The sequence below is a fragment of the Littorina saxatilis genome, linkage group LG13 (assembly GCF_037325665.1).
Source record: "Littorina saxatilis isolate snail1 linkage group LG13, US_GU_Lsax_2.0, whole genome shotgun sequence".
Classification (NCBI taxonomy): Eukaryota; Metazoa; Mollusca; class Gastropoda; order Littorinimorpha; family Littorinidae; genus Littorina; species Littorina saxatilis.
Window position 1 is genome coordinate 15588097 of NC_090257.1, and position 26377 is coordinate 15614473.

The 26377-nt window shown below is 45.6% G+C and overlaps 1 protein-coding gene across 4 annotated transcripts in view; it reads left to right on the forward strand.

The window, feature by feature from the left end:
- Positions 1–26377, forward strand: part of LOC138983699 (uncharacterized) — a 57948-nt gene that overhangs the window by 22390 nt on the left and 9181 nt on the right. For all 4 annotated transcript variants that reach the window (XM_070357006.1, XM_070357009.1, XM_070357008.1 and 1 more), the window contains 3 exons: positions 12087–12274; positions 13470–13581; positions 22746–22893. In XM_070357006.1, the coding sequence (XP_070213107.1) occupies positions 12087–12274; positions 13470–13581; positions 22746–22893 (448 nt within the window). The remainder of the gene's footprint in view (positions 1–12086; positions 12275–13469; positions 13582–22745; positions 22894–26377) is intronic.

Consider the following 26377-nt stretch of genomic DNA (forward strand, 5'->3'; position numbering starts at 1 on the left):
TGGGATTGTTTTCCAGCTTCGGAACGTATGAATTAATTACGCAATTTGTTAATCCAAAATCGACCGAAAATTAATATTGCAATTACAAGCTGAAAAGTGAATTCATTATATTTGTATTACTATTTCCTTAAACAGAGAATGATTTTATATGTTATGCTTGACTTAACATAGAAAAGTAAAGAAAACACGTTAAACACAAATTATACACACTGTTCGTTTGTTTTACCAAGACAAGGCAGCGCTGTGTCCGTCGACAGAACTTGGTCAGCCCAAGACTTTCTGGACTTGCTGAAATCGTACAAAGTGTGTTCAGTTTCGATCTTTCAGGCCGACAGATTGACTGAATGTTTAAATCGTCAAGAAGCCTGCACCTCTCTCTCTCTCTCTCTCTCTCTCTCTCTCTCTCTCTCTCTCTCTCTCTCTCTCTCTCTCTCTCTCTCTCTCTCTCTCTCTCTCTCTCTCTCTCTCTCTCTCTCTCTCTCTCTCTCTTAGATTTTCTGTGTTCCCTATCTTCTGTAGTCAGCTCACGATTATTGATTTTTCACCAAGATTGTATGTATGTACATGAATATGTAAAATTAAAACTCCATAAAAAGACATGTTTTCAACATTCTCCACACATGGTTTCTTTGTGAATATTTGTAAATACGTTTGTATCTGTGATCAAGTAATTCGGAGTAGCACTTCTTCTGATGAGGGCTGGATGAAAAGAGCCGATGTTTATGCTTATTCCATTACCATCACAAATAAAGGTCTTATCTTATCATTTCTTATCTCTCTTTCTCTCTCTCTCTCTTCCCTTTCTTCTCCTCTGCCTCTCTCTAGCCGTTTTTCATTTTACGATTCCACTTTCCTTCCGTTGCTGTGATCCTCTTTTAATGCATTTCATTCGGAACGTTTCATCATCTTTGTCAAACCATCCTTCCATCAATGAGTTCTTGTCCATTTGGCTCTCTTTTTATGTCAGCCGCTGCCGCTGAGCTGCTCTTCTCATTCAAATTCCTATTAGCAGCAAGTCATTCATTTGACATATTGGGAATGATGAAATTGTCGCAGAAAGCAATATTTGGTTAAAGGCAAAGTCTTTCCTGAGTGAACAATCTGGCGCATCATCTCAGATCTGGCCAAGCTTTAACATGGAATAAACTAGGTCATCCCTCCGCTTGGAAGTGTACCATCAATCAACAGCTGGAAGTGAACCATCAATCAACAACTGGAAGTGAACCATCAATCGACAACTGGAAGTGCACCATCAATCAACAACTGGAAGTGAACCAACAATCAACAACTGGAAGTGAATCATCAATCAACAACTGGAAGTGAACCATCAATCAACAACTGGAAGTGAACCAACAATCAACAACTGGAAGTGAACCAACAATCAACAACTGGAAGTGAACCAACAATCAACAACTGGAAGTGAACCATCAATCAACAGCTGGAAGTGAACCAACAATCAACAACTGGAAGTGAACCATCAATCAACAGCTGGAAGTGAACCATCAATCGACAACTGGAAGTGCACCATCAATCAACAACTGGAAGTGAACCAACAATCAACAACTGGAAGTGAACCAACAATCAACAGCTGGAAGTGAACCAACAATCAACAACTGGAAGTGAACCAACAATCAACAGCTGGAAGTGAACCAACAATCAACAACTGGAAGTGAACCAACAATCAACAGCTGGAAGTGAACCAACAATCAACAGCTGGAAGTGAACCAACAATCAACAACTGGAAGTGAACCAACAATCAACAGCTGGAAGTGAACCAACAATCAACAACTGGAAGTGAACCAACAATCAACAACTGGAAGTGAACCAACAATCAACAACTGGAAGTGAACCAACAATCAACAACTGGAAGTGAACCAACAATCAACAACTGGAAGTGAACCAACAATCAACAACTGGAAGTGAACCATCAATCAACAGCTGGAAGTGAACCATCAATCAACAGCTGGAAGTGAACCAACAATCAACAACTGGAAGTGAACCATCAATCAACAACTGGAAGTGAACCAACAATCAACAACTGGAAGTGAACCAACAATCAACAACTGGAAGTGAACCAACAATCAACAACTGGAAGTGAACCAACAATCAACAACTGGAAGTGAACCAACAATCAACAACTGGAAGTGAACCATCAATTAACAACTGATGCTTTCTGTGCAGAGTTGCATGTTGTTATGAATGTATTTCGCAGATTGACACGTATTGCCCACAAACATTGATTCATTAAAACATTCCACTCTCCACAAAAAGCTGATGTTGACTGATTTGGTATGTGTGAAAGTAGAGGGGTGATGTTATCCCGTGTTAAATCCTGGCCACACCTGAGACGCTGAGCCCAACTGTTGACACGACAAGGGGTGTGCTTTTAAAGGACCTTCCTTCCCGCGTTGACTATCTTGAGGGGACCAGGTAGCTCAGTTGGTAGAGCACTGGACGAGTCATCTGCCGGTCATGGGTTCGAACCCGAGCCGAAACGGACACGGGTCATCTTTATGTGCAGACTGACAGACGGTATACCTGCCCCACATCTCTCTCATTGTGCCAGACGGTATACCTGCCCCACATCTCTCTCATTGTGACAGACGGTATACCTGCCCCACATCTCTCTCATTGTGACAGACGGTATACCTGCCCCACATCTCTCTCATTGTGACAGACGGTATACCTGCCCCACATCTCTCTCATTGTGACAGACGGTATACCTGCCCCACATCTCTCTCATTGTGACAGACGGTATACCTGCCCCACATCTCTCTCATTCTGCCAGACGTGCAGGTGGCTGATTACACGTCAACACGCACACACCTGGGTAGCGCGACTCTTGTTGCTGCTAGCTTTCCATTGGGAGGAGGCGACCCGACTTTCCCAGGAATGGGATAATATAGTAATAACAAAGAAAACAAGTCGCGTAAGGCGAAAATACAATATTTAGTCAAGTAGCTGTCGAACTCACAGAATGAAACTGAACGCAGCAAGACCGTATACTCGTAGCATCGTCACTCCACCGCCCGTGGCAAAGGCAGTGCCCGTGGAATTGACAAGAAGAGCGGGGTATTCGTTGCGCTAAGAAGGATAGCACGCTTTTCTGTACCTCTCTTCGTTTTAACTTTCTGAGCGTGTTTTTAATCCAAACATATCATATCTATATATTTTTGGAATCAGGAACCGACAAGGAATACGATGAAATTTTCAGAGCTTGTTTTTAATCCAAATATAACATATTTATATGTTTTTGGAATCAGCAAATGATGGAGAATAAGATAAACGTAAATTTGGATCGTTTTATAAATTTTTATTTTTTTTTACAATTTTCAGATTTTTAATGACCAAAGTCATAAATTAATTTTTAAGCCACCAAGCTGAAATGCAATACCGAACCCCGGGCTTCGTCGAAGAGTACTTGCCCAAAATTTCAACCAATTTGGTTGAAAAATGAGGGCGTGACAGTGCCGCCTCAACTTTCACGAAAAGCCGGATATGACGTCATCAAAGACATTTATCCAAAAAATGAAAAAAACGTTCGGGGATTTCATACCCAGGAACTCTCATGTCAAATTTCATAAAGATCGGTCCAGTAGTTTAGTCTGAATCGCTCTACACACACACACACACACACACACACACACGCACAGACACACATACACCACGACCCTCGTTTCGATTCCCCCTCGATGTTAAAATATTTAGTCAAAACTTGACTAAATATAAAAATCAGAAAGAAATCCTGACTCTGCGCAGGATGCAGCCAGGCTCTTACTGTTGTGTGTTTGTCCCCGAAAAAGGCTGGATAGATGTGATGCTGCACACGATCGTTTGCACGTGAAGGCAGGTATCTTTCGTTGTGTTCGGCAAAGATGTTTGTCAATCCATTTGCTCGTCGTTTTATTAAAAGCAAAAACACACCTGTTTGAGGTGTTCAATAGTTTCCTTTCCCTTTTTCTGTTGTGTGTTTGTCGGAAAGTGATTGACAGCTTTAATTAAGGACTGATGGCGTAAGAACATGCAACAAGCCGAAGTTACGCAAGTTCTTTTGAAACCTTTGAGATGTGAAGCACAGAATATGAAGTCGACCAGTGGAAACTCTCAAATAACAACCAAAATATATAAAGACATGTTTGAGAAAAAGCTTTTGTTTGGGCTATCCCAGTACGACTGGAAACTCGCACCCCCTCACCCCCGTCTCCTTTAAAAAAAAAAGGAAGGGAAGAAATAAAAGCACAAAAAAAAGGAAAAAAAGAAGAAGACATTAAACAAGCTTACACACACAAACAAAAGACATCAACGAAAAAGCAGAACAGGAGACGTGGAGTGACCTGCAGAACGACTGGGAAGACACATCCATCTGGAGTCAAGATCAGGACAGCATTTCATATCGAAGCTTTCAAGTGCCGATTTGCGTGATGTTTGTCCCAGCTATGTTAGCGATATATTCACTTTTAGACCCAATTGTTCACGTCGCTTAGCATATTTGTGCAAATGGTTCGTCAATTTGCTCCATAATCACATGTTTTAAATTTTACGCATGGCGTGATATCGGGCTCACCAACATACCCGAGGAACATTTATTTAAACAATAGTTCCCTCCTTTGGACTGAGTGGCCTTTTTGGTTTTACATTTTTTGCATATGATTGTTGTGATTTAGTCCAAAATTACACGTTGACAATGCCAACTCTCATACGAAAAACAAAAGTAAAAGGGACTCGGAAAAAAGAATGATACGATTTGGCCCTGAACTTGGACGTAGTACCGAATGTGCATATATCGACATCAGCTTACTTCCGATCATCCCGACTCTTTATGCCTAGTGCGTGTGCCTTGTTACACCCCTACTTCCTAAAAAAATCTCTCTTGCATATTCATGAGGTAAGCCGAAATGGCGCGAGATGCCTTATATGGCGCGAGGGGCAATGATACACAGATAAGTACGCGAGGCTATCTGTAGTTGAGTCTTGAGCTCGCTCTTCATTTAGATTCATGAGGTCACAAAGCTTAGCCGAGGGAAGGTGACCCTATCTTCTGCAGGCAGAGGAAAATACAGTCGAACCTGCCCTGGTAACCACCTGTCGATCAAGACCACAGTCCTGCCGATTACGACCATCCCCCAAAGGTCCCGACGAGTTTTTCCTCTATATTATTGACATGCTCATAGCGACCACCTGTCCATAACGACCACTTTTGGTGGGTCTTTTTAGCTGGTCGTTATAGATAGGTAGGACTAGAACTATTTATCAATCAATGACAGAGTTGTAACCACACTGTGCTCTGGAGTTGAGGTAATTGAGCCTGGGTGTGCTTTTGCTAACTACAGTGTAGTCAGGCCGTCAACGTACATTTATATTCATGAAGTTATTAACCCAACGTCAAAATGAATGCATACTAATTGGAACTTTAAAAGGGGGGGTAATGTACCGCCAAGAGACAGTACTTGTTGCGCCTGCGTCACCGTATTGTTACAGTAGGCATGGGTTCAGCCAATGATGCAGGGCTTGGTCATCGAGTTACGTTGAGCTAATTTAACTCAGGCCTCGATGTGTCCAAAGACTTACATTCATTAGACGACCAGACATTGACGTGACGTGAATTTTTAGCGGCGTGAAGCTTGTTAACAGTCAGATTTAGTCACCTTCCGCTGCACATGAATATTCATAACCAGTCTGTCCTAGACTGATCGTTATTTCTTTGTTCATTTTGTCCTGAACGTATCCTAGTCCCCCCCCCCCCCCCCCGCCCCCAGCGCCATGGTTAGAATAGGATTCCTGTCCCGCTTCTATGGCCCCTCCCTTTCCCCTCCCACACTCCATTCGCCTTTTCCAATTTTCTGCCTCTGGCTTTTTCTGCTATGGTATGATCCAGAAAATGTGTATCTTTTCCCCCCAGCGTCTTCTGTAAAGGTACTCTCATTCCAGTATAAAGGATTCGGCGATGACTATCAGATCTGCACAGTCCATCTCTCCCCTTGGACATATTCCATCTCTCTAGTTGGACACATTCCATCTCTCCTCTTGGACACATTCCATCTCTCCCCTTGGACACATTCCATCTCTCCCCTTGGACACATTCCATCTCTCCCCTTGGATTCCATCTCTCCCCTTGGACACCGTCCATCTCTCCCCTTGGACACAGTCCATCTCTCCCCTTTTGGACACCGTCCATCTCTCCCCTTGGACACATTCCATCTCTCCCCTTGGACACATTCCATCTCTCCCCTTGGACACATTCCATCTCTTCCCTTGGACACCGTCCATCTCTCCCCTTGGACACATTTCATCTCTTCCCTTGGAAACCGTCCATCTCTCCCCTTGGACACATTCCATCTCTTCCCTTGAACACAGTCCATCTCTCCCCTTGGACACCGTCCATCTCTCCCCTTGGACACAGTCCATCTCTCCCCTTGGACACAGTCCATCTCTTCCCTTGGACACAGCCCATCTCTCCCCTTGGACACAGTCCATCTCTCCCCTTGGACACAGCCCATCTCTCCCCTTGGACACAGTCCATCTCTCCCCTTGGACACAGTCCATCTCTTCCCTTGGACACAGCCCATCTCTCCCCTTGGACACAGTCCATCTCTCCCCTTGGACACAGTCCATCTCTTCCTTTGGACACAGCCCATCTCTCACCTTGGACACAGTTCATCTCTCCCCTTGGACACAGCCCATCTCTCCCCTTGGACACAGTCCATCTCTCCCCTTGGACACAGTCCATCTCTCCCCTTGGACACAGTCCATCTCTCCCCTTGGACACAGCCCATCTCTCCCCTTGAAACACATTCCATCTCTCCCCTTGGACACAGTCCATCTCTCCCCTTGGACACAGCCCATCTCTCCCCTTGGATACAGTTCATCTCTCCCCTTGGACACCGTCCATCTCTCCCCTTGGACACATTCCATCTCTCCCCTTGGACACAGCCCATCTCTCCCCTTGGACACAGCCCATCTCTTCCCTTGGACACCGTCCATCTCTCTCCTTGGACACATTCCATCTCTTCCCTTGGACACCGTCCATCTCTCCCCTTGGACACATTCCATCTCTTCCCTTGGACACAGTCCATCTCTCCCCTTGGACACAGTCCATCTCTCCCCTTGGACAAAGTCCATCTCTCCCCTTGGACACAGTCCATCTCTCCCCTTGGACACAGTCCATCTCTCCCGTTGGACACATTCCATCTCTCCCCTTGGACACATTCCATCTCTCCCCTTGGACACCGTCCATCTCTCCCCTTGGACACAGTCCATCTCTCACCTTGGACACAGTCCATCTCTCCCCTTGAAACACATTCCATCTCTCCCCTTGGACACAGTCCATCTCTCCCCTTGAACACAGTCCATCTCTCCCCTTGGACACAGTTCATCTCTCCCCTTGGACACAGTCCATCTCTCCCTTTGGACACATTCCATCTCTCCCCTTGGACACAGTCCATCTCTCCCCTTGGACACAGTCCATCTCTCCCCTTGGACACAGCCCATCTCCCGTCGCGATATAACCTTGAATAGTTGAAAACGACGTTAAACACCAAATAAAGAAAGAAAGAACAGCCCATCTCTCCCCTTGGACACAGCCCATCTCTCCCCTTGGACACAGTCCATCTCTCCCCTTGGACACAGTCCATCTCTCCCCTTGGACACAGTCCATCTCTCCCCTTGGACACAGTCCATCTCTCCCCTTGGACACAGTCCATCTCTCCCCTTGGACACAGCCCATCTCTCCCCTTGGACACAGTCCATCTCTCCCCTTGGACACAGCCCATCTCTCCCCTTGGACACAGTCCATCTCTCCCCTTGGACACAGTCCATCTCTCCCCTTGGACACAGCCCATCTCTCCCCTTGGACACAGTCCATCTCTCCCCTTGGACACAGTCCATCTCTCCCCTTGGGCACAGTCCATCTCTCCCCTTGGACACAGTCCATCTCTCCCCTTGGACACAGTCCATCTCTCCCCTTGGACACATTCCATCTCTCCCCTTGGACACAGTCCATCTCTCCCCTTGGACACATTCCATCTCTCCCCTTGGACACAGTCCATCTCTCCCCTTGGACACATTCCATCTCTCCTCTTGGACACATTCCATCTCTCCCCTTGGACACAGTCCATCTCTCCCCTTGGACACATTCCATCTCTCCCCTTGGACACCGTCCATCTCTCCCCTTGTACACAGTCCATCTCTCCCCTTGGACACAGCCCATCTCTCCCCTTGGACACTGTCCATCTCTCCCCTTGTACACAGTCCATCTCTCCCCTTGGACACATTCCATCTCTCCCCTTGGAAACAGTCCATCTCTCCCCTTGGACACAGTCCATCTCTCCCCCAGGACACAGTCCATCTCTCTCCTTGGACACAGTCCATCTCTCCCCTTGGACACAGTCCATCTCTCCCCTTGGACACAGTCCATCTCTCCCCCAGGACACAGTCCATCTCTCCCCTTGGACACAGTCCATCTCTCCCCCAGGACACAGTCCATCTCTCTCCTTGGACACAGTCCATCTCTCCCCCAGGACACAGTCCATCTCTCTCCTTGGACACAGTCCATCTCTCCCCCAGGACACAGTCCATCTCTCCCCTTGGACACAGTCCATCTCTCCCCCAGGACACAGTCCATCTCTCTCCTTGGACACAGTCCATCTCTCCCCCAGGACACAGTCCATCTCTCTCCTTGGACACAGTCCATCTCTCCCCCAGGACACAGTCCATCTCTCCCCTTGGACACAGTCCATCTCTCCCCCAGGACACAGTCCATCTCTCTCCTTGGACACATTCCATCTCTCCCCCTGGACACAGTCCATCTCTCCCCCAGGACACAGTCCATCTCTCCCCCAGGACACAGTCCATCTCTCCCCTAGGACACATTCCATCTCTCCCCCTGGACACAGTCCATCTCTCCCCCAGGACACAGTCCATCTCTCCCCCTGGACACAGTCCATCTCTCCCCCAGGACACATTCCATCTCTCCCCCAGGACACAGTCCATCTCTCCCCCAGGACACAGTCCATCTCTCCCCCAGGACACAGTCCATCTCTCCCCCAGGACACAGTCCATCTCTCCCCCAGGACACAGTCCATCTCTCCCCCAGGACACAGTCCATCTCTCCCCCAGGACACAGTCCATCTCTCCCCCAGGACACAGTCCATCTCTCCCCCAGGACACAGTCCATCTCTCCCCCAGGACACATTCCATCTCTCCCCCAGGACACATTCCATCTCTCCCCCAGGACACAGTCCATCTCTCCCCCAGGACACAGTCCATCTCTCCCCCAGGACACAGTCCATCTCTCCCCCAGGACACAGTCCATCTCTCCCCCAGGACACAGTCCATCTCTCCCCCAGGACACAGTCCATCTCTCCCCCAGGACACAGTCCATCTCTCCCCCAGGACACAGTCCATCTCTCCCCCAGGACACAGTCCATCTCTCCCCCAGGACACAGTCCATCTCTCCCCCAGGACACAGTCCATCTCTCCCCCAGGACACAGTCCATCTCTCCCCCAGGACACAGTCCATCTCTCCCCCAGGACACAGTCCATCTCTCCCCCAGGACACAGTCCATCTCTCCCCCAGGACACAGTCCATCTCTCCCCCAGGACACAGTCCATCTCTCCCCCAGGACACAGTCCATCTCTCCCCCAGGACACAGTCCATCTCTCCCCCAGGACACAGTCCATCTCTCCCCCAGGACACATTCCATCTCTCCCCCAGGACACAGTCCATCTCTCCCCCAGGACACAGTCCATCTCTCCCCTAGGACACAGTCCATCTCTCCCCCAGGACACAGTCCATCTCTCCCCCAGGACACATTCCATCTCTCCCCCAGGACACATTCCATCTCTCCCCTTGGACACATTCCATCTCTCCCCCAGGACACATTCCATCTCTCCCCTTGGACACATTCCATCTCTCCCCTTGGACACAGTCCATCTCTCCCCTTGGACACATTCCATCTCTCCCCTTGGACACAGTCCATCTCTCCCCTTGGACACAGTCCATCTCTCCCCTTGGACACAGTCCATCTCTCCCCTTGGACACAGTCCATCTCTCCCCTTGGACACAGTCCATCTCTCCCCCAGGACACAGTCCATCTCTCCCCCAGGACACAGTCCATCTCTCCCCTTGGACACAGTCCATCTCTCCCCTTGGACACATTCCATCTCTCCCCTAGGACACAGTCCATCTCTCCCCTTGGACACATTCCATCTCTCCCCTAGGACACATTCCATCTCTCCCCTTGGACACAGTCCATCTCTCCCCTTGGACACATTCCATCTCTCCCCAGGACACAGTCCATCTCTCCCCAGGACACAGTCCATCTCTCCCCCAGGACACAGTCCATCTCTCCCCTTGAAACACAGTCCATCTCTCCCCTTGAAACACAGTCCATCTCTCCCCTTGAAACACAGTCCAACACTCCACAGCCTGCCTGCTTTCTGTGCACAGTGGAAACGTGTTTAAACAAATTAATAACTTGATTTCTTGAAAGCTATCAATGGATTTGTTTTTTTTAGAAATGAACTCGGACAAAACCCAACCCAGTCCTACTCTTTACAGAAATCATTCAGGATGTCGCATTGATTTTTGTTGTCTGTCCAAGTGGACAGTTTCCCATATAGAAACCATGGGAGATCTGCGACAGTGAGCAGAGCCTCTTCGCGTGGGGGACGGTGCCTTTAATTCGTGATTGATGCTTTGTATCTGTGTACCGTAGACGCATTAATAGCAACGAGTTCGAACAGTAAGTTCTTTTGTGTAGAACTTGGGGCAGACAGACCTTTTTTCTCTCAACAGAACGCTGCTAAGGGAGACCCATTAGTGTTAAACGGTTCCAGATTACCTCCCCACCCGTTGGCAGCGAAAGCTGGCGAAATAAGTAGTGGATTAGTGGACATTTCTACAGATGCTGTTTACAGAAGCTCGCTTAGTGTTCATAGGTTTTGGATTTGCTTCCAAGGCGTAGGCTGTTGATATGGCATTGGTGGCATAGGTGAATGGTAAGTAAACAAAAGGGAGATCGGCAGATGCTTTCGGCATTTTCAAATGGACTCTATTTGGGTGATGTGCATTAGCGGCTTAAGGGTTTTGAGGTTTTGTTTGAAGCCACTAGTCGTTACAATGAATGATTGTGCATTAGGTAAAGTGAGTAATTAGTTATAGCTATTAGGGAGATAAGGTGAAGCATGGAATAGCTTTATTCATTCTTTTCTTTCGTTTTGGTTTTGATGCAACCTTTCATACCGTGTCACCTTTGCGTGGCAAAGAATGCCTGTTGGTTTTAAACTACTGCCACAACCGAAAGTCTTCGGATTCATTAAGACTTCATCCTGTGCCTCCCATGCACTCTTCCCCTTAGGCAGAATGTTGATGATGTCTTCGAGTCCGTGACGAGTATTGATCAGAGAGTAACGCAAGCGTAATGTCTGTGGCAAGTTCATCCCGATTTTCCAATTTCCCGTCTCAGAATCTGCCTTCCCCTTCCCCCTCCCGAACCAATGCTGATTCAATCATTTATGTTGTACAGCAAGCGGAAGTAGACAATTATTTTCATTGGAAGATTCAAGCAGAACAACCAATCTGCGAGGTCTTCAAAGCTGATTTGCCATGAGTTGATATAAAGTTGCGACTATGCCAACAAATCTAAGGTGTCGCACAGGATTTACACGAAGTTGGAGATGGCGTGACGATGCGAATACTCGGAATAGCGTCAAGAAAACGTAGTTCTTACTTGAAATGTAGGCTACGTCTTCCAAAATTCGAGAATGAAGTTTGCCTCTTGGTTTTGTGATTTCAGCAGTAGACAACTTGTGGGAAGGTCACCTCCAGGCTGTGCATGTCTCGGTACTCATTTTGTTTGTTCCGTGTGCTAACAGACGAGCTTCGGATCTACACTGTCCCGCGCAGGCGTAGTGCATGATAGTTTACGCTGTGAGAATCTTCCCTTTATACTCATTGTAACTTCTTTGTGTGTCCAGAGACGGGTAGGGAACCTGCCGTATCCCACGGAGGCGGTGTGCATGATACTCGTAGTTTACGCTGTGCGAACATTCCCTTACAACTCAATGTCGCTTCTTTCTGTGTCCAGAGACGCGTGGGGAACCTGGCGTGCCCCACGGAAGCGGTGTGCGCGGACGAGTGGAACACCGTGAGGGACTGGTACAACGGCACGCGCTGCAAGGAACAGCGCATCATCAAGCACTGCAGCTGTCCCGGCAACCATGACTGCCCCGTCGGCAACGAGACCCACGCCTTCTACGCCAATAAAAAACACACGTACGTCAAGACGGTACAATAATAAATAATACAGTGAAACCCCCTTCTAAGACCAAAGAAAATCTGAGAAAATTAGTTCTGAAGAATGAGGTTTTTTAAAGGGGGGTATATATACAGAGGTTGTGAACAGAACGCCTGCAAAAACAGGGGCTTAAAAGGGAGGGAGTCTTAAAATGGAGGGGGGGGGGGGGGGTCTTAAAAGGGGGGTTCCACTGTAGTCTCCTCCCTCACTCGACACCCTGTTAAGACTGCCCAATATTTTTCAGTGTCATTATTTTTATGTTGAAAAATACACCCGGTCTCAAACCTTGAGGGAGTCAGAAAAATGACCAACAATCTGAGAGAAGCAGTTTAAAAAAAAAAAGAATGGTGAATGTGAAGTGTGTGTGGTTGTGTGTGTGGTTGCAGGCAATACCTGTGTGTACAAGAATGGGGAATGTGAAGTGTGTGTGGTTGTGTGTGTGGTTGCAGGCAATACCTGTGTGTATAAGAATGGTGAATGTGAAGTGTGTGTGCTTGTGTGTGTGGTTGCAGTTAGTTAGTTGTTGCTTTTTGAGTCCAGCGGACCATATAGGCCAAATCAGGACCCCTGTGTGGTTGCAGGCAATAGCTGTGTACAAGAATGGTAAATGTGACGTGTGTGTGGTTGTGTGTGTGGTTGCAGGCAATACCTGTGTACAAGAATGGTGAATGTGACGTGTGTGTGGTTGTGTGTGTGGTTGCAGGCAATACCTGTGTGTACAAGAATGGTGAATGTGACGTGTGTGTGGTTGTGTGTGTGGTTTGCAGGCAATACCGGTGTGTACAAGAATGGTGAATGTGAAGTGTGTGTGGTTGTGTGTGTGGTTGCAGGCAATACCTGTGTGTACAAGAATGGTGAACGCGAAGTGTGTTTGGTTGTGTGTGTGGTTGTGTGTGTGGTTGCAGGCAATACCCGTGTGTACAAGAATGGTGAATGTGACGTGTGTGTTGTTGTGTGTGTGGTTGTGTGTGTGGTTGCAGGCAATACCCGTGTGTACAAGAATGGTGAATGTGACGTGTGTGTTGTTGTGTGTTTGGTTGTGTGTGTGGTTGCAGGCAATACCTGTGTGTACAAGAATGGTGAATGTGACGTGTGTGTGGTTGTGTGTGTGGTTGCAGGCAATACCGGTGTGTACAAGAATGGTGAATGTGAAGTGTGTGTGCGTGGTTGCAGGCAATACCTGTGTGAGCCCAGGTGCAGGATTGACAAGTGCAGCACGACATACCGGGCCGCTATGGAAATGGTGCAAAACTCACCCGAGTTCCAAGGACACAACTTTTACAGGGTACTTGTGTCAAAATTCACACTCTCACTCTCACTCTCCCTCTCTCCCTCTCTCTCTCCCTCTCTCCCTCTCTCTGCCTCTCTCCCTATCTCCCTATCTCCCTCTGTCATTCTCTCCCTCTCTCTCTCTGTCATTCTCTCCCTCTCTCTGTGCCCAGTTATGTGCAATCCTATTTTACATATGTTACGAAGAGGTATGGGTCTCAAAATTTACTTCCTCCAATTCCTCGTATAGATCTTTATAAATCCAGCTTAGCTTTTTCAGGATCATCTCTGTGGAATTCTTTGCCAATAGAAATCAAACGATCCGCATCCTTAAAGGCCTTTAAAAGGCAGTTGCACACACATTTGATCACACTACAAACTGCCCCTGATGTTTAGTTTCCATTGTGTACTCGGATAATGTATGCAATGCTCTTAAGTGTTTGTTTGTTTTTTAAATATTGTATATGTAGTTAATCTGAATGTGTAATCCCTCGTCCCCCTCCCCCTTCTTCTTGAAACTTTAGCTGCCTGTATATGGCCCTGTTCAGCAATACATTGCTGTACTTTTTAAAGAAATTTTAAAAAACATTTACGTTTGTTGTGTCTGGTTTTGTTTTATATGACTTTGTGAGTCCAATATTTTTTATGTTTATACTCGACCATTATTTTGATGTTTTATTAGTTTAATACTTTGATGAGGTATGTGTGCAGTCTTTGCTTTGTTTACAATTATTCTCTGTATATGTTCCAAAGACAGGTTGGAAGATTAGGCTAAGCCTAAAACCTTTATCCTTATGTAATAAAGTTCTGAGTTCTCTCTGTCATTCTCTCCCTCTCTCTCTCTGTCATTCTCTCTCTCCTTCTCTCCCTCCCTCTCCCTCTATCATTCTCTCCCTCTCTGTCATTCTCTCCCTCTCTCTCTCTGTCATTCTCTCCCTCTCTCTCTGTCATTCTCTCTCTCCCTCTCTCCCTCTCTCTCCCTCTCTCCCTCTATCATTCTCTCCCTCTCTGTCATTCTCTCCCTCTCTCTCTCTCTGTGTCATTCTCTCCCTCTCTCTCTCTGTCATTCTCTCCCTCTCTCTCTCTGTCATTCTCTCCCCCTCTCTCTCTGTCATTCTCTCTCTCTGTCATTCTCTCCCTCTCTCCCTCTCTGTCATTCTCTCCCTCTCTCCCTCTCTGTCATTCTCTCCCTCTCTCTGTCATTCTCTCTCTGTCATTCTCTCCCTCTCTCTCTCTCTGTCATTCTCTCCCTCTCTCTCTCTCTGTCATTCTCTCCCTCTCTCTCTCTCTGTCATTCTCTCCCTCTCTCCCTCTCTGTCTCTCTGTCATTCTCTCTCTGTCATTCTCTCTCTGTCATTCTCTCCCTCTCTCCCTCTCTCTGTCATTCTCTCTCTGTCATTCTCTCCCTCTCTCCCTCTCTCTCTCTCTGTCATTCTCTCTCTGTCATTCTCTCTCTGTCATTCTCTCTGTCATTCTCTCTCTGTCATTCTCTCCCTCTCTCTCTGTCATTCTCTCTCTGTCATTCTCTCCCTCTCTCTCTCTCTCTGTCATTCTCTCTCTGTCATTCTCTCCCTCTCTCTCTCTCTGTCATTCTCTCTCTGTCATTCTCTCCCTCTCTCTCTCTGTCATTCTCTCCCTCTCTCTCTCTCTCTGTCATTCTCTCCCTCTCTCTCTCTGTCATTCTCTCCCTCTCTCTCTCTGTTATTCTCTCTCTGTCATTCTCTCTCTGTCATTCTCTCCCTCTCTCTCTCTGTCATTCTCTCCCTCTCCCTCTCTCTCTCTGTCATTCTCTCTTTGTCATTCTCTCCCTCTCTCTCTCTGTCATTCTCTCTCTGTCATTCTCTCCCTCTCTCTCTCTGTCATTCTCTCTCTGTCATTCTCTCTCTCTCTGTGTCATTCTCTCTCTGTCATTCTCTCCCTCTCTCTCTCTCTCTGTCATTCTCTCTCTGTCATTCTCTCTCTGTCATTCTCTCTGTCATTCTCTCTGTGTCATTCTCTCCCTCTCTCTCTCTCTGTCATTCTCTCTTTGTCATTCTCTCCCTCTCTCTCTGTCATTCTCTCTCTGTCATTCTCTCCCTCTCTCTCTCTGTCATTCTCTCTCTGTCATTCTCTCCCTCTCTCTCTGTCATTCTCTCTCTGTCATTCTCTCCCTCTCTCTCTCTCTGTCATTCTCTCTCTGTCATTCTCTATCTGTCATTCTCTCTGTCATTCTCTCTCTGTCATTCTCTCCCTCTCTCTCTCTGTCATTCTCTCTCTCTGTCATTCTCTCCCTCTCTCCCTCTCTCTCTGTCATTCTCTCCCTCTCTCTTAAAGTGGCAGTCCCACCTCAACCGTGTTACCAAAACCTTATCTAAAAACGTGTTCCTTCTCTCCAAATTAAAGCATTAGGCTACGCTGATACCTCAGCACTCAAGTTGTTTTATTTTGGTCATATATTTTACCTCATCTGAATTATGCATCTACACTTTGGGATGGTTGTAGCGATGTTCACTTAAAAAAAAGTAATTTCTCTTCACCGTCGCGCAGCTAAACTTATCATGCCGGGTCCGCAAACATCAACAGATCAAAAGCTTAGCAGTCTTAATTTTTTATCACTTACAGATCAGTTATTATTTAATAAGGCGCTTTTAATGTTTAAGGTACAAATAAACGAGACCCCACAGTACATGCGATCATTATTTCAGAAAGCAACAGACAGATATGGCTCAAACAAATTAATTTCCCCGCTACCCCGTATTGATTTATATAAAACCGGTTTAGCGTTTTCGGGCTCAACAGTTTGGAATTCCCTGCCATGTGAGACAAATGGATCAAGCACGATTGAACACTTCAAATCGCAGCTTCGCAAATATCTGCTGTCACGAACAGTTACATTCTGAAACTGTTTCTAGCAAGAATGCATTGCTATCACTAACCTATATATATTTTGTTGATGATGATAATGATGTTGACGATGATCAGGATGATGATGATGATGATGATGAAGTTGTTGTTGTGTGTGTGTGCGCGTGTGCGTGTGTGTGTGTATGAGTGTGTGCGTGCGTGTGTATGTGTGTGCGCATATGTGTATGTGTGTGTGTGTGTGTATGTATGTGTGTGCGTGTGAGTGTGTGTGTGTGTGTGTGTGTGTGTGTGTGTGTGTGTGTGTGTGTGTGTGTGTGAGTGTGTGTGTTGTATTGAGTGCGAACGTGATTGCAGGCATGCTGCGCGCGTGTGTGTGCGAGTCGAATTTTCGTTTTCTTTGTATTATATTGACATACTATGATACATGTACATTTTAATGTTCTATTATGCATTATGTAGTCGTATAGGTAATGTTGGAATTAGTAATACTGTATGATTGCGATTGACAATTGTCCTTTTATTGTCTTTATTTTTATGTCTTAGTTTAGCAGGGACAGATTGTAAGACTAGGCGTGAGCCTAAAATCTCCATCCTTGAGTAATAAAGTTCGTTCGTTCGTTCGTTCTCTGTCATTCTCTCTCTGTCATTCTCTCCCTCTCTCTCTCTCTTTGTCATTCTCTCTCTGTCATTCTCTTCCCTCCCTCCCTCCCTCCCTCCCTCCGTCTCTCCCCTCCCTCCCTCCATCCCTCCCTCCGTCTCTCCCCTCCCTCCTTCCGTCTCTCCCCTCCCTCCCTCCCTCCCTCCGTCTCTCCCCTCCCTCCCTCCCTCCCTCCGTCTCTCCCCTCCCTCCCTCTCCCCCCTCCCTCCCTCCCTCCGTCTCTCCCCTCCCTCCCTCCCTCCGTCTCTCCCCTCCCTCCCTCCCTCCCTCCCTCCCTCCCTCCCTCCCTCCCTCCCTCCCTCCCTCCCCTCCCTCCCTCCCTCCCTCCCTCCCTCCGTCTTTCCCCTTGATCATTCAATTCTATTGAAGAAATTACAGTTGTATGTCAGAAACAGTTCAGTGTGTAACTTCTTTGCTTCCTATTTACATGACAGATCTCAATATACTGCCATAAACTGTAAAATATCTACTGAGGAGACTGTGAAATGCGGGGTGCCTCAAGGTTCAGTGCTTGGGCCGACCTTGTTCTGTCTGTATATCAATGATCTGCCACGGCACATTTCTGATAGTAATGTAAGAAGTGATTTTTTTGCTGACGATTCTTCTCTTCATGCAAGTGGAAAGTCTGTTCCAGTTTTACTTTCTTTTACTTTATTTGGTGTTTAACGTCGTTTTCAACCACGAAGGTTATATCGCGACGGGGAAAGGGGGGAGATGGGATAGAGCCACTTGTCAATTGTTTCTTGTTCACAAAAGCACTAATCAGAAATTTGCTCCAGGGGCTTGCAACGTAGTACAATGTATTACCTTACTGGGAGAATGCAAGTTTCCAGTACAAAGGACTTAACTTTTCTTACATACTGCTTGACTAAAATCTTTACAAAAATTGACTATATTCTATACAAGAAACACTTAACAAGGTAAAAAGAGAAACAGAATCCGTTAGTCGCCTCTTACGACATGCTGGGGAGCATCGAGTAAATTCTTCCCCCTAACCCGCGGGGGGAGTCTGTTCCAGTAATAAAGTCCTCCCTTCAAACAGATTTAAACGATGTAAATAACTGGTGTAGTGCTAATGCTATGCTTGTCCATCCAATAAAAACTAAAAGTATGGTAATTGCAACCAGACAAAAACACCAGATTTCTCCACTCAAACTAAATCTTACAATTGGTACGCAATCAATTGAACAAGTTCAACAGCATCGCGTTTTAGGGGTAATTATTGATTGTGAATTCAAGTGGCAGGCACAATTACAGCTTATCTGCAAGAAAGTAGCCAAGAACGTTTTCCTCCTATCCAAGTTAAAGCAATTTACGGACAGAAGGACTCTGGAAATGTTCCACCATGCTCATGCCTCACATTAATTATGTGTCGACGCTCTGGGATGGCAGCAGTGATGTCAACTTGAAAAAGTTAGAATCTCTCTATCGTCGCTCGGCCAAACTCATCGTAAAGGATAATGCCTTAACAGATATGAAATTAAAAATACTTAACTTTCTTCCACTGGAAAAGCATCTCAAGTTAAACAAAGCCATTTTCATGCATAAATTGTATTACGGTAAAGTGCCGATTTACATTACATCATTATTTAATAAAGCTACCCACAGATATGGGTCGGTCAACTTGATCCCACCGATTCCACGAATTGACCAGTATAAGACCAGTCTTGCTTTTTCGGGTACTTCAGTTTGGAATTCACTTCCATCATCCTTTAAGCACTTAAAGTCATTAACATTTTTTTTTAAATGTGTTAAAAACCACCTAATGTCTGAGTAGTTTAACGCCTTTTGATTTACCACACTTAGTATTACGTCAAAGATATGCTGTGCATTGTATACTGAACGGCAAAAGTTAGGGACCGCCCTTGAAAAAACCAGCTGACTTCATCTGGGCGGGGATATAGCTCAGTTGGTAGCGCGCTGGATTTGTATTCAGTTGGCCGCTGTCAGCGTGAGTTCGATCCCAGGTTCGGCGGAAATTTATTTCAAAGAGTCAACTTTGTGTGCAGACTCTCTTCGGTGTCCGAACCTCCCCCCGTGTACACTACATTGGGTGTGCACGTTAAAGATCCCACGATTGACAAAAGGGTCTTTCCTGGCAAAATTGCTTTTGTCTACCTATACCCGTGTGACTTGGAATAATAGGCCGTGAAAGGTAAATATGCGCCGAAATGGCTGCAATCTACTGGCCGTATAAAATTTCATCTCACACGGCATCACTGCAGAGCGCCTAGAACTGTACCCACGGAATATGCGCGATATAAGACTCATTGATTGATTGATCTGTGCCAAACTCCTTGTTCCTAAGTTTATAAAACCAAATGGCTGTCAGGCCGTACACACCAGTGGGTGAGAAATGCAGTGTTAGCAGGAAACTTGCTCGGGATCCACGGAGGCCTGGCTAGGGCACGAGACAGAAACTGCCAAACTGCAAAAAGTGGACCATTTTTACGCTGGCGCGTGGGCAAGCCTGGGCGGGAAAGATGAAAAATTCGTTATGCACGTGCAGGGAGGATGTGTTGAGAGTGAACTGTTGTCACCAGTTAGGCTTTATAGCCCCGCGATTTTCCGCAAGCCACCATCTTCTCACTATGCCTCCCAGACGAAAGGTGACCACCTTCAACAAAGCCCGGGCCATCGCATGGCTGCAAGACGGCGTAAGCAAGCGAGAAGTGGGCAGACGACTTGGAGTGTCCCATTCTGTCGTGGTCAGGCTGCATCAGAAGTTCCAGGCCACCAACAGCGTTCTGGGGAGGCCCAGGTCAGGACGGCCTAAGAAGACAACACAGCGTGAAGATCGCTTCATCAGAAGACAAGCTCTGCAGCAGCGAGGCACCACTGCAAACATCATCAGGGGCCAGCTGAGGGTGGCAACAAACACCAACGTCAGCACGAAAACCATCCGCAAACGCCTGCACGAAGTTGGCCTGCGATCACGTCGTCCAGCTGTACGGACACGACTGACAGCAGCTCATCGCCAGGCTCGTTTGGCGTTCTGTCACAACCATGCCAGGTGGACACGCCAGCAATGGGCCGATGTGCTGTTCAGCGCCCCATCCGCACAATCTGCACTATCATGACGGTCAGGCTCGTGTGTGGAGGCGTCAGGGTGAGCGGTACAACGACGATCTGGTGCAGGAGAGGGTGGCCTTCGGCGGGGGCTCCGTCATGGTGTGGGGGGCCTTCAGTTTTCGACACAGAACCCCCCTCTACCACATTGTTGGCAACCTGACGGTACAGAGATGAGATTGTCGCCCCTTTGGTTCTACCCACTCTACACCATATTGGTGTGCAGGCTGTGTTCCAGGACGATAACGCGACACCTCACAGAGCGAGGCTGGTCAACAACTTCATCCAGCAGGCTGGTGTCACCAGGATGAACTGGCCGGCCTGCAGCCCTGATTTCAACCCCATCGAGCACCTGTGGGATGAGCTGGACAGGCGAGTGAGGAACAACCACCCACCCCCAAGGAACCTGCAGCAACTGCTTCAGTTCCTGCAAATCGAATGGCAGGCCATTCCTCAGGCCTTCTGCAGGAAGCTGGTAAACTCGATGCGGAACAGGACTGCAGAAGGCATCGCAAAACGCGGCGGACACACCCATTACTGAACTGTTCGGAACTTGCAAATTTTGTTTTCGACCCCCATGTTGTTTCAGAGCTTGTTGACACGTAATGCGTGAATGAAATGGCACCATATTTTGGAAAAGGATCGCAGAGATAATGAATTAAACATGTTACAAATTTGATTCAATTTTGTTTGGTGGTTTGGAAGCTGTGTTTGTTTGCGTAAGTGGTCCCTAACTTTTTCCTATGAGTGTATATTCTGAACATATTTGTGTTGTACTATTGCTACATGTTCGATTGCTACCAGCTTGTATTTATAATTACCTGCATAGTATGCATTTGATTTTATGAATAACCACATATGTATGCTCTTTATGCCTCATCTTCATCATCATCATCATCGTCATCGTCATCGTCATCATCATCATCGTCATCATCTTTATTATCACGTGCTGAAGTTTTCCGACCTCCTTTTTTTGCTGATTAACTTTTTAACTTTGTAATTTTTTATTTTTTAATTATATAATTGTGTGTCTATGCGTCCCAAGGACAGATTGTAAGAAAAGGCGTAGCCTTAAATCTTAATCCTTGTTAAATAAAGTTCAATTCAATTCAATTCTCTCCCTCTAACGACTAAGTCGGTGTTCAATTTGTGCGAGTGTGTGTGAGGGTGCGTAAAAGAGAAAATGTATAATATGCTTCCACAAGCACACTAATGTTTGTTATACTTTTCCCTACTTGATTGTTTTATTTGATTTCTTTTTTTATTCTTCATACTTGTTCTTCGTTTCATGTGTGTATTATAGTAGGGACTAGCTGTAAGATAGGACCATATGGACCTAATGCTATCATCCCTTGGTAATAAAGTTTTCGAGTTCGAGTTCTCTCTCTCTTCCTTTCTCTCTTTTTTTTCTCTCTCTCTTTCTCTCTCGCTCTGAATCTGTAATTGCAATTTGTATCCCAAAATAATTTTGAGTGACAAATCATTGAACTCATTTTTGTTAGCTTCCTAGCCGGTTCAACGTAAGCTTGACTAAAATTCGTATTGTGGTCGCTTTAGTGACACCTCAACTTTTCTGAAGGGCACAATTTGACGTCACCTACCACACACTGAAACAAGTCGCGTAAGGCGAAAATACAATATTTAGTCAAGTAGCTGTCGAACTCACAGAATGAAACTGAACGCAACGCAACGCAGCAAGACCGTATACTCGTAGCATCGTCACTCCACCGCCCGTGGCAAAGGCAGTGCCCGTGGAATTGACAAGAAGAGCGGGGTATTCGTTGCGCTGAGAAGGATAGCACGCTTTTCTGTACCTCTCTTCGTTTTAACTTTCTGAGCGTGTTTTTAATCCAAACATATCATATCTATATGTTTTTGGAATCAGGAACCAACAAGGAATAAGATGAAAGTGTTTTTAAATTGATTTCGAAAAAAAAAATTTGATAATAATTTTTATATATTTAATTTTCAGAGCTTGTTTTTAATCCGAATATAACATATTTATATGTTTTTGGAATCAGCAAATGATGGAGAATAAGATAAACGTAAATTTGGATCGTTTTATAAATTTTTATTTTTTTTTACAATTTTCCGATTTTTAATGACCAAAGTCATAAATTAATTTTTAAGCCACCACGCTGAAATGCAATACCGAAGTCCGGGCTTTGTCGAAGATTACTTGACCAAAATTTCAACCAATTTGGTTGAAAAATGAGGGCGTGACAGTGCCGCCTCAACTTTCACGAAAAGCCGGATATGACGTCATCAAAGACATTTATCAAAAAAATGAAAAAAACGTTCGGGGATTTCATACCCAGAAACTCTCATGTCAAATTTTATAAAGATCGGTCCAGTAGTTTAGTCTGAATCGCTCTACACACACACACACACAGACACACACACAGACACACGCACATACACCACGACCCTCGTTTCGATTCCCCCTCGATGTTAAAATATTTAGTCAAAACTTGACTAAATATAAAAAGAAGTGTCTGTGATTAATATCATATTGAAGAAGGTTCATATAAAGTTTCATCAAAATGTGTCCTATAGTTTTCCAATAAACAAATGACTTTCCTTTAAAACAAGGATACTGACTGTTTCAGATCAACTGTCGCTGCCGTGGTCACCACTTCCCGATGGACTCCAGGCGTGGTCGTCTGATGAGGTCTACCTCCTACATGCGTGTCCGCTTCAACTTCACACAGAGTGTCACCTACACCCAGTACCGCTGTGCCAGTGAGGGGCCCGCCAGTGAGTATTCACTTTTGCGTTCTGTCTATTAGAAGAAAAACAAGTCGCGTGAAGCGATATTAAAACATTTTGTCAATATAAACACCGCAAACCAATCATCGTCGAGACTACATTCAGATAGTCTCGGCTAACCATACCGAAGCCCGTGACGGGTCACGCTCGCCGCCACGAAGCACGCGTCCGTAGTACTTACTGAACCTATTTTATTTCATTCTAGGCACATTTATAGAGTAAACATGACATATCTATATCTTTTTGAATTCAGAAGAAGATGAGGAATACAATGCAATCATTTTTTAATCTGTTTCTGAAAATTCGATTTTTATGACGACTTTAATGAGCAAACTAATTAACTAACTTTCAAGCTGAAATGCAATCCCATAGTCCGTACTTCGTCGAAGATTGCGTAACTAAAATTTCAATCGATTTGGTTGAAAAATGAAGTGTGTGTGGTTGTGTGTGTGGTTGCAGGCAATACCTGTATGTACACGAATGGTTGAACAATGAGGGTGTGACAGTGCTGCCTCAACTTTCACAAAAAACCGGATATTACGTCATCAAAGACATCTATCAAAAAAAGGAAAAAATGTCTGGGGATATCATACCCAGGAACTCTGATGTGTAGTTTCATTTAGATCGGTCCAGAAGTTTTCTCGGAATCGCTTTACACACACACACACACACACACACACACACACACACACACACACACACACACACACACACACACACACACACACACACACACACACACCACGACCCTCGTCTCGATTCCCCGTCTATGTTAAAACATTTAGTCAAAACTTGACTAAATGTAAAAATAAAAACAAGAGGCGAAGCCTTCAAGGCTCACGTAAGAAATCGACAAACAGTAACACAAACTCAATCACTCCGTCACACATACACACCCACAGTAAGCATAGGTGACACGGTGCAAGAGTGCGAGACACTAGATCTAGATCTGTCTGTCTGTAGCTTACTTACGCATACTCCGGTCATATTTAGTTTTAACCTCAACATAATACCTTTTCAATGTTTAATGTAATAATTTAACAGATTGTTATGTGTTGTTTACACATATCAGGAATATAGCGTTATATAATGGGGGAAACAAGTACTAAAATTAAATCAAAGAAAATAAAATTTACATTTTGAAAAATTGTGACCAACTTCGCCGACCATAGCCGACACAAGGCGATCTGATACATCTAGGTCAAGGTTACTGTACCGCCGCACAACGCGCGCTGGCGCGAAAGCGTCGTCTGCTGCTGGTTCATTTTTGCAAAAAACTGTCTGTTTAAACAACTAACTGAAGCAGAGTTACTGAATGTGTATACGTCTGAGATGGGTATTGATTGTTCATCTTAATGCTATACAAATGGATGACATTAAACTGTAATTTAAGGCTTTTTTCATTATTCCGAAAACAACATTTGTATGGAAGCCGACCTATGGCAAAACTGTATTTCTTCTCAGTTACTAGTTTTCAAAATAAGTAAAGTAATGTTGTATGAGATGGTTTAAACACTTCTTGAATATACTCCTTCACTTGATATAAGTGCTGTTTTTTCTAGATTGAGTACTTGGACAACGCCGACATTGAACGGGTCACAGTGCCTGATCTCTTGCAGCTCATTGAAAGCTGACTCGGTTTTATAAAGACCAGGAATATGGTTCTAAATACACGAAGACTACTATGGCGTTAACATTGTTTTTGTCAGAGAAGAAAGGAACGCCGAATGTTTCTTTAAAAAAAACAGCCAGCGAAATTCTTCGCCAATTTTACAAACAACCTAAATCCGCAGATCCCGAGACCCAGAAAGTACAATGTACGATTATTAAAGGCTGCGGCAAAGCTCATTCGCAATTACCGTAAACTACCTTGTATGCCCCCACCCCCCTCCTATGCACCAATTTCGCCCAAAAGTTGAGGGTGGGCGTTTCCTAGGTACTATACCCTTTGCAGGAGCGGTTCCTTTGCTAGAATAACGATAATTTGGTCATTTGGCATAGAAGTATTCAAAGGATGCGTTATTGCACAAAACTTTCCTCTCTCACACTCTCTCTCTCTCTCACACACAGACACACAGACGGCACACAGACACAGACACAGACACACACACACACACACTCACACAGGGAATTCTGCAAGCAAACCACGAAGATAATCTTATTGCTTTAGTGTCTGTTTAACAAGTTCATAACTTCAAAATATCTTTGACGACGCGGCCCTCTACCCGTTCTTACTCAAGAAATCAAAGAACACGTAAATCAACCTCTTCAGACATCACTTTTCGCCCAAGATGAAGCTTTTGTTTCTTCTTTTCCCTCCCAGTCAAAAATGTATAGCGATTCTGTAATCACTCTAGAACCCGTTTTCTGTCCACTCCCCGAAACATTTCCGAGGAAGGAAATTTATTTTTTCATTTTCCTTGTCTACTCCACTGATCGAAACTGGGAGGTGGGCGTTTACTAGGTACTGTACCCTGTGCACAAAATTTGACCAAAAGCAGGGGGTGGGCGTTTACTTGATACTGGGTATATACAAGGTAGTTTACGGTACATCAAATCATAGTGTTCCGTCTGAGGAGGAATTCGTGAATACTCTTTCAGACATCAAACATCAGCTACTTGCACATAAAGAGAAGTTGTCAATATGCAGAACCAGTCAACTGTGGCTACAGAACCTTGACATGATGGTAGACATTCTCCGTCAGTCCATCAAAGATGAGAGAACAGGCAACTTTCGTCTGCATGTACGACGCCCTTTCAGTCCTTCAGGCCCTAGAGAACGACAAACACCCACAGCTGGCCAAAGCATTACAGATGGTCAGACAAACCAGAAGAGTTGTCCTCCAGTGGATACCAGCACACTGTGGGATACCAGGAAATGAAAGGGCAGATGAGCTGGCGAAAGAAGGAGCCGTGGAAGACCAACCTGAAAACAGTGTCAGCTTTAGTGAGCAGACAATCATCAAGGCATTGATGAGGCCAAGGACAAACAGAGATGACTACCACACAATGTCCAGAGAGCAGCAAGTCAACCTCATCAGGCTGCGTACTGGCCACAACAGGCTCAATGCTCACATGAACCGAAAGTTCAAGCTGGCGCCATCACCAACCTGTGCCTGCGGTCAAGAAGACCAAACAGTGGAACACATCTTACAGCGATGTCCCTTACTAGATGAGGAACGAAAAGAAGTGTGGCCGTCACAAACTGTACTGGCAACTCCCTTGCAGACCAAACAATACGGCAGTCGACAGGAGTTGGAGAAAACGACAACATTTATCACCAGTGCTGTGCTGGACCGTCTGATCGTGTAACCTCTGCGAACGCCAAGAAGAAGAAGAAGAAGAAGTCTGCATGTACAGAGTGTCCTGGAAATGTTGCCACACTTTGCTGCGTCTGGACACACCAACTACTTGAAATGTGCTTGGCAGTATCTTCAGCACATGTCTGAGCTACAAAGAATACAACCTGCTG